The 12,404-nt window shown below is 38.5% G+C and overlaps 1 protein-coding gene across 3 annotated transcripts in view; it reads left to right on the forward strand.

The window, feature by feature from the left end:
* Positions 1–12,404, forward strand: part of COL6A5 (collagen, type VI, alpha 5) — a 123,899-nt gene that overhangs the window by 66,622 nt on the left and 44,873 nt on the right. For all 3 annotated transcript variants that reach the window (XM_011977963.1, XM_011977964.1, XM_011977962.1), the window contains exons 25-32: positions 725–787; positions 2,989–3,039; positions 3,161–3,196; positions 4,559–4,621; positions 5,676–5,738; positions 8,043–8,078; positions 8,196–8,232; positions 11,414–11,425. In XM_011977963.1, the coding sequence (XP_011833353.1) occupies positions 725–787; positions 2,989–3,039; positions 3,161–3,196; positions 4,559–4,621; positions 5,676–5,738; positions 8,043–8,078; positions 8,196–8,232; positions 11,414–11,425 (361 nt within the window). The remainder of the gene's footprint in view (positions 1–724; positions 788–2,988; positions 3,040–3,160; positions 3,197–4,558; positions 4,622–5,675; positions 5,739–8,042; positions 8,079–8,195; positions 8,233–11,413; positions 11,426–12,404) is intronic.

The following is a 12,404-nucleotide window of genomic DNA, read 5'->3' on the forward strand; positions in this document are numbered from 1 at the left end:
ATCATGTTTACACCTTAAACATATGCAGTTTTTTATCAGTAAGGTAGGGAGTCATTTACACGGTCCTTTGCTATTTGCCCCATTTCATTCTAAGGTTTCACTGCTTACCTCCCTCCTGTGTGCCTGCCTCAGGCCTCTCACTAATGCCTTCCCTCTTCCTGGATCACTCTCACCCCTTCCTTGCCCAGTCCCCTGACATACAACTCATCCTTCAGTCCTCAGCTTCTCTGCTCCTTGCCTTTCGGCAGCCTCCTCGGGCCCACCAAATCTGACTTAGACTACTCTTCTGTTTGCTCCCATAGCACCTTGAACCTTATCTCACAATATGATAATTGCCTGTCTAATTATTTCTCTTTCCAGCCAGGTGAGGGCAGGACCACCCCTAATGTGTTTATTTTGCAGTTCAATAAGTAATTGTTGGATAGGCAAGTGCGTCAGCAAATGAGTCAACTTTCCCTGGAGTCAATTTTCTACTCTTTGCCTTTTCCTTCAGTCCTTTTATAACACTGGAAAAGCAGCACATCAGTCCAGCTCTGGGCTGTGCTAGGCATCTTCTGCTAGCTATGGGAAAACTGTAATTTGTGCCCTACTCTCATCCCCTTAGTGAGCACTGACCCCTCACTGAGAACTTTGAGTCTTCTCATCGAGTGGACAGAACCAGGTTTGATGGTAGGAACCAGGTTTGATTTTACTGATCTGAAGCTCTTCTTGTCCCACTTACTAGGGAGAGCCTGGACTTCTTGGAGATCCAGGGCCAGTGGGGCAAACTGGGCAGCGAGGAAGACAGGTATGAAGTTTTGAAGTCCCTCCCCTCCCCAGATCTGAGTATTCAGTTCCAAGGTAAAGAGAAGGGGTTGACACCATCAGCCCAAGTGTGGAGGGCATGGAAGGTATCTCAGCATCTAGGAAGGTATGCGAACATTTCTCCCACCCGCTAAAGCTCTCATTCCATAGACAGTCTGTCAATGTGAAGGAGAACAGCAAGCAGGAGAAGGGGGGTAGGCAGAGAGGATAATGGATGAGTTAGAACAGGGCATTTCAATACCTTAACAACCAGCGTGGCCACATAGATGCATATCCTTTGAAAAACAACACCGCCCATTTCTGCTCCCTTCTTGCAAAAGTCTAGGGTGACAATGAGAGATAGAGGAACAGGGCTACGAAATGGGGCATTGCATTTTTAGGCCTGCACTCTGTCCTAATGGCTTTGGCTGTAACAAGATCTCAGCTCATGGAGCAGCCAGTATAGGAACAGTTATTTCATTTTAAAAAAATTAATGTTTATTACAAATGCTATACATAGATATCATAGAAAATTTACCAAGCACAAACATTATTCACAATAGCCAAGAAAATATGGACTCAACCTAAGTATCCATCAATGGATGAATGGATAAAGAAAATGTGGTATGTATGCATAATGGAATATTATTCAGCCTTTAAAAAGAAGAAAATCTGGTCATTTGTGACAACATGGGTGAATCCAGAGGACATTATGTCAAATGAAATAAACCAGGCATGGAAAGTTAAATACAACAAGATCTCACTTATAGGTGAAACGTAAAAAAAGTCAAAATCATAGAAACAGAGAATTAAAATGGTAGTTACCAGAGGTGGTAACTGGGGAGATGTTGGTCAAAGTATATAAAATTTCAATTAGAAAGAAGGAATAAGTTCAAGAGATCTAGTGTATATCATGGTGACCACAGTTAATAACAATATATCGCATATTTGAAAATTGCAAAAAAAAAAAAAGAAGAAAAAATATGGCAAATAAACATAAGGAGCCAGAGAACAAGTGATTAGGGCACAGCAAGTTTTTGACTTATGGATACACCCACAATCCTTTGCCTCCATAAAGGCTTTCAATCTTCCTTCATTGCATTTTCTATCCATAAAATTAAATGCCTGTAGAATGGTCCAGCAAGTCTTAAAAATTGTCTTTTTATGTGATCTAATTTGAAAACATGAATCTAAAAGTAAAGAAAGAAAGAAGGAAGGAAGGAAGGAAGAGAGGAAGGAACGAGGGGAAGGGAAGAGAGAGAAGGAAAGAAAATTTACCCAGAATAAAAGATAGGAAAGAAAGAAAAATTACTTATAATCCATCATTTTGAGCTATTTATCATTATCCTGGAAATTTTTAAAAATCACTCTAAACAACGTATTGTGAGCATATTTTCATGTCATTACATTTTTCCCTCAACATCACTTTTAGTAGCTTCAACATATTCTACTAAATGCATGTACATTCATTTATTTGACCAATATCTTGTTAATGGTTATTTAGCTTGCTTTCAGTTTTTCACTGTGATAAACAACACAGCAATGAACATTCATGTACCTAACTAAAATTTTGGACAAAGCCATGATGAATTTCTACGTAGAGATTTCTAAAGTAGCATAGCTGGATCAAAGAATATGTACATGTTTCATAAAGGCTTTGCACTCCATTATAAAGTGCCCTTAGGAAAATTCAAACAGTATGTGGATCCACGTGTTATTTTAGAAGAGTGTTTGTTTTAGGGCATCCACAACAACAGGTATTGTCACTTTTTTCCATCTTTACCATTGACAAAAATACGATCTCATTGCAGGGTCAAATTTGCATTGTTTTGTTACCAGTGAGGACGAACATTTTTTCTGTATGTCTATTGACTATTTATAATCTTTCTTCAGAGAGTTCCTCAGCTGTATTGTTTGGATCAGCTCCTAATTTTCTAGGCAAGAAACTGCCACTGACTCCACAAGTCCCGAATGACCACTCCTCTGCTTCCTGCAATGTTTACAGAATGGAACTGGTCAAAGAAGTACAGGGAACATATCAGGGAGTGAGGAAAACACAGCAACACAGGGTTCAAGGTTCACCAGTTAGGCCCCTTCTGCATGGAAGTCCACAGTGCTTCTCTTTTGACACTGTAATCTCCCCAGTATAGATTAAAATTAATTTCCACTTTTGAGAAATTGAAATAAATTGGTGTGTTTACACAGGGAGATTCTGGCATCCCAGGCTATGGTCAGATGGGACAAAAAGGAATAAAGGTAAATATGGAAAGCAATTATTTTTATTAATTGATGAATCAAACTAAATAATACAAGAAGAAATGATCATACTGCAGAAGTGATATGTTGATGTATTTTTGTTCTGTGCTGAAAATTATAGGGCCCAAGAGGATTCCCTGGAGATGTGGGGCAGAAGGTATTGTATGCATGACCTTTTGAAATTACCGTGATCTTAACCTTCTACTTGAGAACTGAGATAAACCTGTAGGTCTGAATGAAATGGGAGCAATAAGGAGAAACCCAGGACAGTTGTTTTCCTTGGGCTTCCTGAGGAAAGAACCATATTTAACCCCTATGAATCTTTACATTGGAAAAGATTGTTCTGTCCATCATTGCCTGATGCCTCTGCCTTGAAAGCCTACCTCCGGGTATCCTTTCAAGTTCAGTACTCTCTTCTCTTCTTGATTTTCTGCCTTGGTGATTTCATTCAATATTCTTGGCTTTGGTTGTTGCTATTTGTTCTTCATTATTGTGCTCTTTATTTTCTCTCATGAGAAAGATTACAATATCCTTCTAATTGGGTTCCTACTTCTATCTTCTCCCTGATTCAGTTAATTCCAAACACTACTGTCCCTTGATTTTTTCCAAAGCATAGCCAAATTATGCAACTTTCCTACTCAAACATCTTCAAGAATTCCTCATTGCCTGCCAGACTGAAATCCATCTTCATGCTATAGAAACAGACATACCTTTCATCTCAACCCGAGTAGCTCAAGTTAGGTCTGTTTTATACACTGGAATTCTGTAAAAAGATCTCCCTTTTGAAAAAAAAAAATGTCCAGAACAATGTCTTCTATATAAGTGATGCTTATATTAAAATATAAAATATGAGTTAAAAATAGAATATCTAATTAATCAAATAAAGTATAGGAAAACTGTCAACTGTTGAATCCTCTTAAAACTGTTTTTAGTGAATTGATTACCAAAAGAGATTCTTAAGTACAAAAGGGTGCAAAAGGGACAATATAAATAACCATTAGGAAGAAAGCCCTCATTGTAGAGGATCAATTTTCCAAATTACTGATAAAGGGAGAAAATTAGCATAATTCAACTTATTGATAAATGTGAAATAAGCATATTGATAAATAACTGTCAAAATTTTTAAAACTCAGAATATATTGTTTTCACCTTCAACTTTTTCATAAATGTTTTATGAATTTATAAAGTAATTCATTATTTATTATTTCACATAGTCAATACTCCAAATGTTTTTCTGGGTTTTCAAGCATTTTCTTTGGATATTTTTAGTAACTGGATGACCACTGAATTGATATGTAGATGTAAATATTTATATTATTAGAAAATTAAAAATAGTTTGAAGAATAAGTGTACCAATGACTTAGTTCCAAATGACAGGAAAAGATGACATTAAATATTGCATTGGCCTTCATCAATATATAATTGTCATAATATCAATTAATTTTGAGTTCAGAGAGTTTTTAAAATTCTTTCATAGCAAATACTTCAACATCTTAACTTTTTATATCTGAATCTTCAGGGTGATATTGGTGATCCTGGAATTCCTGGGGGACCTGGACCCAAAGGATTTAGGGGACTAGCAGTAAGTAGCCTATAATTCCAGAAATGACAAATATTCCTTTGGCAGACTTTGGCTTTTATGTTGTAATAATAAATGTGGGATTATTGATTCAACCCGAGGGCATCTGAAATGCCAATTGCTAGCTGTGACCTTCAACACATCTTTTCAGGGTCTCTATTTCTGTAACATAAGAATTGAACTTAGTGATATGTAAGGTCACATTCAGCTCTAAAAGTTTATGGTTCAATAAATCAGAACTATTTTAAAGATTTACAAACTGATAACTTGCTGTTCCAAGAAATGTCAATGCCTTCCAGTCTTTTCTAAGGTGCATATTAAATCCTGGCATATTAACGCTGTGAGTGGAAATGAAGGTGACAGTGGGAAGATGTCCTTCCCACTGTGTCCCTGAGGGTTTCTGACGATTCCACTATACATCACAAGGTCATATGGGCTGTTTTGAGGAAGGCTATTGAGATCTTCTAATTAGCAAAGTGAAGAGTAGAATATTATGCTTACTTACTTAGAAGCAAAATGCTGAGACAAGCAGTCTTTCATTTGAAAGTTTGAGTGCCATATCAGTGGTCACCATCAGTGTGAATAAAGATGCAACTCAATGGATACTTTCCATCTGGCTGGATGAATTTCATTAGTATTCATATCCATCACTTTGAGGTATGAGAATGACCTAACCCACTCATGTCCTCTTATGTGTGTAGGGAATCATTTTTCTTATTTGATCTTTTACAGATGTGAGTTTTCTTATTAGATCTCTGTGTGCCCTCATATATTGCTTTTCCTATTAGCACCAATCCCAATTTATGGCTAATTAAGATTGAAATGCACAGCCAGTGCCAGAACAAAGTATATCACTATTAAAGAGGCTAGGAGGGAAATGGATGTTTACTAGTCATTAAAAATACATTGTTTATATCACAAGCAATTTACCTGACTTCAATTAATAGCTGCTGTCTTTTAAAAATTTTTTTTTAATTAGAAAGTCTTATAGAAACTGAAGTAGTCCCCGTAGATAGACAATGTTGAAACTAATGTATTGATATATTCCTATCTGCAGCTCACTGTAGGCTTGAGAGGTGAAGAGGGATCTCAAGGACTCCCAGGCCCTCCTGGACAGAGAGTAAGTGTACCCATAAGAACTAAGTAGGACATAGTAGTTTCCAGTATGTTCCATGGAAAGGGCATAACATTTAAAGTCAAATGCACTGGATTTAAGTCCAGATTCTGCTTTTTACTAGCGGTATGACCCAGTCACTGGGTCCTTCAGTTTATTCGTAAAATGAGGGGATGACATATTCTATCCTAACTACTTCAAAAGGTAGCTGTGAGGATCAGATAATCAAATGTGAATACTCTTTGTAAACTGTAAGGTTTACAAATAGTAATATTACATTGCAAAATAATTAATAGTAAATAAAATATATAAAGTACAATGTAAATAGTTAATATTGGTTAACTCCAGTATTAACTCCAGGTTGATGGAGTTTACCAAAACCACGATTGTTGCCTTCCTATCCTCAAAATTTAGACTTTAGAGAGATTTGGAAATATAGGCGCAACTTCCCCCTATGATTCCATTAAAGAAAAATGGCACCTCTGGAAGCGTTCCCAGGCAGAGTCAGGCATATCTCCCGCTGACGAAATAGCCATCTCTCTATTTTAGTGCCTCCCAGGTTGTTGTAATGGTTTAGTTACACGTCTGTCTCTCCTAACAAGCACAGTCAGGTGAGAATTAAATATTGCGAGCACCTGTGTTTTGTGGCGGAGGCCCAGGCAGCATTGTGTAAGGAATGGATAAGCTGCTTATCTTGTTTTGTGCATTGTGAGTTTTTTCTGATTACTTGAAGAGGTTCTTGAACTTGGGACTTTATTATAAAAACAAAAAATATGAATGGTTTTGTGGACAACTGAATCCATGTTAGAATGACAGTCAACTAACTTTAAGGATACTCTGATACAATATTTACTTTTTTGGCATTAGGCAATGCGTGAATATTCCTAGTCACGTGAGTGAGAATGTAGTCTCTGGGCCGATCTGGTCTGTTCTGGATTTATCTCCTCAGATTCTGGGGCTCTCATCTGGGGACACCCACATCTTCCTGGTCTTGTGCTTGGCCCAGCTAGTCTGGACTGGAATTTGGCTTGTCTCAGGCTCTTGATCCTCAGCCTCTGCTTAAGAACTTGCTCAGTTATTCAAGGGCTCGCTCTTTGAGGACATCCTCTCCATGGTTCTGATTCTCTGGAAAATGTGGACTGCCTACTCTGTGTATTAGCCAGAAACTGTTTATCTCTCTGTTTAAATGGTCATGCATTATTTTCTGTTGTCTGCCATAACTTGTAAAAGTAAGAATGACACTACGTGTTTTTGTGGATGAATAATTTCCTGATTTGAGTTAGAAAGTTAGTATGTCCCAATGGGTACAATTAGGGATGTCACAACAGTTCTGGTTAACTCCAGCAATCCACAATAGGCCACGTAGACATTCAGCAGACCTTTAACTGTTTATTGGATGGATGGACCAATGGAGAAGTGACCCAGTTGTCATTTAGGACAGAGGTTCTTATGCCGACATCCCTGGTTGAACCTCTGAGGGACTCGATGAAATTGTACAAGTGTAAGCATGAATCACTTTTTTTTTTTTTTAAGTGAGCATGCAGGCATTCATTAGTTGCCCAAGGGAACCTATATATGCAAGTATATTAAGAATCACAGCCAAGGAGAAGCCTGATCCTAATTAATGGAAGTAAGAAGGAGCAAAGAGAAAAGCTCAAGCTGCCAAGAAAGACTGACTGCTTTCAGGAAGTCTTCCTTGATTCATCTCACCAAATTATTTGTTTTGCTTTGGTCCATAATCTCTTGGCATTTATGAGCTTATTGTAATGATTTAGTTACACTTCTGTAACTCTTCTTTTATGTAATGTTTATTTTGCTGTGTATTTTGCTGTGTAATTGTCTTTGGGTCTTTCTCATATGTAGAGGCTGTTTCTTATTTCCTGTGTTTTACACTCTTGATGTGTAATATAACTGTTCCTCTGAATTCCAATAAATTACTCTCCTTGGCACTGCCCTTTGGAAAGTATGCTGTTTATAATTTTAAGTATTCTTATGAGAAATGCCTTCCTCTAAGTATTACATCTTTAGTACAGATATCTTTAAGAAATACCTTTGTTTCTTTATCACTGAAGAAAAATAATTTCATTAACTTTGGTAGACATTAGCTTACCTGATCTAACACTGAAACAAAAAATTTACACCCTCGATGTGAGTAGAGAAAATACATGGCAATTAATCCACTGGGTTCAGGAATATTTTAACTACTCTCTACCAGCTGTGCTTTCAAGAAAGATTTTTGTTTTCTCTTGTTTTATTGCTAAAGACTTCAGTTGGCATACCACTAACTTGCTCTGTTTTTGTTTTTCCTAGGGCATTAAAGGCATGGCAGGGCAGCCTGTATATTCTGTATGTATCTGCTTATTCACGAAAGAAAACTCAACAAGTTCACTGGGAAATAAACACAGCTACTCAAAGGTCACTGTACTCATGTTTCTTTTCTCTCTCTTTTTTCCACATTTACAGCAATGTGATCTGATCCGGTTTTTACGGGAACGTAGTCGTGAGTATCTGTTATGGAATGAGAGCATCCATCAGTGGTTGGTGAGGCACTTAGGATTGTATGCAGTGTGAGTATGTGAGATCAGCAGACTGAGTTCACTGGTGGGAAGCCTCTGTAACAAGTTTGCCTGGAGTGCTTACTGTAGAACATCGCACATTAAAGGAGAGAGGAAAGGGGGTATAAGTAAAAGTGCCTTCGCTCATGGGGGCAATGCAGACATCAAAAGAAAACATGCATATGGGCAAATTAGAGAAAAACCCAAAAGGTGTGTGAATTAACTCACATTCGTATAACAGTTATGAGCAAAAGGACTGGAGGGCATGGCGTTACAGGGATGATCATGGGGGTTTGGGACTAGTCGGTTAGTTACTCAGTTAATAAAGGATGTTTGCATAGGGGTAACTGAATCCAGCTACGGGAAAGTGATGAGAGTGGCAAAAAATGGTTTCAGAAAAGAAATAAAGCAGGAGTTGACATAAAGAGGTTGTCTTTGGTCATAAAGAAGGAAAAATAAGGTAGAAAAGCCTAGTGATATCATTTCTGAAAATTTGTCCCAAGGAAATACAGCAAAAGCAAGAAAAAAATATAGGTAAATATGATTGGTGGAATATTATTTACTAAAGTAAAGTGATTATACATTTAGACTGTTTACACTTATAGAAAAATTAGGTTACAATATATCATCTTCTGAGAAAATATTAACCAAATGTAGTTTTTATGAAGACAATCAAACTTTGAAAAATACAGGCATTAAATATTATAAAATGAAATTGAATCCTCATTATTTTTGCATGTAGGTAAATACATACATAGAAACAAGTACTAAAAGCAATAGTAGAAAAACAATGATTTACTGTGTTCAAGGAGATAGAATTTTAGGAGATCTGTCTTTCTTCATTATGTTTCCATTGTGGTTTTTAAATAATCATAATCAGAAGAATGTAAAAGGGGAAAATCAGAGACTTTACTGAAGGAGACTAGATAAAAATGTTGTCATTGCAAGTATATGGCAAGGAAAGAACAGCAAAAAAGCAGGTTTAGAATAACTGTCAGGCTAGCAGAGGAGAGGCTGAGTGTCACCAAGGATGAGTAAGCAGAGGAGGAATTGTGAAGGGAAATCAATTGGTTGGAGAAGATGGTGAGTTTACATATTTTGGAGGTAGAGGAATGTTGTGTAGACCCTACATGAAATGATCGACCCAGTGAAATGGGCTTTTGTAAAGGTGAGGGAAGGAGACTCAGATGTTGAAATCATTCAGTGCTAGTGGTCCTTAAAAACACATGGATGGATGAGGTTTCTCAAAATGTAAAACTAGAGAGTCAGAAACAGAATCTCAAGAGGTTTCTGTTTCTTGGCAAAAAGAGTGGGGCCAAGGTACAGAAAAATGGCATTCCAGAGATGTGAGAGTCCTGCCAAATGTGGGCAGCTTGAAAGGAGGCAAGAGGAAGGAGGCAATGGAGAGGAGATTCAAAGGGAGGAGATAGCGGGAAAGGCTGTTCAGTACACAGGAGGAGATGAGAACTAGGGACTGGGACTACAGGGAGAGAAAAAGGGAAGAACCATTGTAGGAGAAACGAATGTGGGATCAACCTTCCTCAAGTAGTTGCCAGTCTTCTCAGTAAAATCAAATGATGTCTTCCCAAAGAAAACCAAAGTTAGGTGGAAGGGGCTGGGGAGGTGAGGACCAGCCTTGGAGGGTTTGGAATTTGAAGAGAGAAGTTTTCCAACATAGAATAAAAGGAGTTAGCCCATAAAACAGGAGGTCAGAGAAGAGTAGGCAAGTTCTATAACCACACAGGGCACTGATTGGATAACACAGAACTCCAGGATGTAGACTGGACATAAAGATGCAGGCAACAGGCCGTTAGAGCTGATCTAAATGGCCTCACTTAATAGCTGACATTTCCAAGGTTTCTCATCTAACATCATTTGCTCCTCAGTCCAGTAGCAGCTCTGTGACACACAGGGGTGAGGGCCAGGCTGAGACCTTCTTTGGAGAATAAAAGAAGGTGTCTAGGAGGCTGGGGAAAATTAAGAGAGAAAGGGGGTAGTTGAGAATAAAACAGAAGAGCCCAAGTGATTAGCATTTTGGAGGGAGATACATAAATAAAGAATTTTAGGAAAAATCAACTTAAAGGAAATTGCTCAAAAGAATTTAAGTAATTTTCCCCTAAGTCACCCAGCTCTACCAGACTCAAACCCAGCAGGTGTTTCTGCTTCTAGAGCCTGTGCTTGTAGCCTTGGAGCTGTGTTTGAAGTGAACAAGTGGAAGTACAGGAAAAAGGGGTCTGTGTTGAGCCTCCAGATGCAAAGGAGGCTGTGGGTTATGTGTGCTGTCTGATGGCAGTTAGCATCCCAGTGGCCGTGGGGTTAAGACAAACAAGAGGTGTTCACAGGGTGGATGGCAGGGGACCACTACTGCATGACAGCAAGACAGAAGGCTGGTGTGTTGCCAGTGTTAATAGTATCTTTTATTATATTGGAGTGACTCATTTGCTTCCTAGGAATAGAGTGAAATGAACATGGAAATTGTTAGACCTGTGGTTTCTTAAAGATGTATCAATACTTGCCCTGATTCCTCTCAGTTTTACAGAGTAAATCAGAGAAACCAGATGGTGTTTTGCTCAGGAGAAACACTTGGGGTTTTTTCTTTCTCCCTCTGGATGTGGAGATCACTCAAACAGAGGAGCTGTGCTTTTTATCAAAGACAAAATTCACTTGGAAATCCCCCCATGGTTGTACGGGAAAATAAAGGCTCCCAAGATATTCATCAGGGAAGAAAATAAGAACCCATATTTTAGCCTTGCGTTGCCGAATGACTCTCAGAAGGCTATAAGATGAGAGACAAAACAAATTGAATTTCAGCTATCTTGCCGTTTAATCAGAGGCTCATCTATTTTTGCTTCTAAGACGAGTGATCAGTGTTTCAGTTTCAACCAAAATTCTGCTAAAGTCTGCTGGCTGTGGTTTAAAAATGGAAAAGGTTAGGAAGGCTCACAAATTAATAAAATTCTGTTGACATCTTCCTCAATACTTTAACCTTGGCTTCCTGTCAAGAATTAGCCTCATTTGCAGTTAGACTCAAATCACATTTTCAGCTTTGTTAAAATGATGTATTTTGAACTATTTGTAGTCTTGTTCCAAAAACATAACAAACTTTTCCCTCTCTCCTTTTCACAGCTTGCTGGAAAGGTGAGTATTCTTACCATGCTCTTCCCTGCTGAGATCATTACTGCATTCCAACAAGACCAGTCTGAGAGAAGCCCTCACCCCCGTGGGAAACAGGACTTCTTCCTTCTATGCAGACAGTTCTTTCTTTTGATTATGACTATAGTTGTCAGTGTCATGATTGACCTGATTATGAAATGGTGACTGAATCCCAGCCCCAAGCCTGGGACCCACCACAGTTTACAACTCACTTTCTCCCCAGAGCCGGCCGTGTGCTGCTGGGGGATTCAGTAAACGTGGCTCTCTGACTAATCCACATTCTGCTGCTCTGTCTGCCGCTGTTGCCCTTGACACTGGCTTCTTGGGTGTAAGATGTGTCCTTTCCTCCCTCTGGCCCACGCTCATACCTGTCATCTCACTGAGTGCCCACTACTTGTAAACCTTTCCTGCCCACGGCTGTGGATGATCTTCCACAGATTCGGGGCTGCACCACGCCTTAGAGCCCTTGGATGGCAAGGCCACTGGAGCCAGTGGCTATGTCAATTTCAAAACCTCCTGGTCTCCTAGAGGCCTGCTGATGTAGACCCTCAGGGTCTTTAAGTGTGGTGCAGGTTTGGAACTATTCACCTTAATTCTGCAAAAATATACCTTGCACACAGTAAGCGCTCAATACAACTTTATGGATTTGGATTAAATGTATCTTTCATTTTTCTTATTCTATTGTTCATTATCAGCTTTCATATTTTAAAATTACTGAAATTTCTTCACCGTAAAATTCTTTGATTCAAAACACTTCTCTAAATCAATACTTCCCTATTTTTATTACCAAGAACAGTGGTTGGGATATGGGATATTTTGAGTGTAATATGCTTTGGGAGTTAGCCAGATTGGGGATAGTAGAACAGCCTGAGCAGATGGAAGTGCTTATTAAAAGAAAAATCATTTTTCTTTTCCTGTGTTCAGACTTTAACAAGGACATTGAAAAGTGAGGTTTGATACATAG

The sequence above is a fragment of the Mandrillus leucophaeus genome, unplaced genomic scaffold (assembly GCF_000951045.1).
Source record: "Mandrillus leucophaeus isolate KB7577 unplaced genomic scaffold, Mleu.le_1.0 Scaffold186, whole genome shotgun sequence".
Taxonomy (NCBI): Eukaryota; Metazoa; Chordata; class Mammalia; order Primates; family Cercopithecidae; genus Mandrillus; species Mandrillus leucophaeus.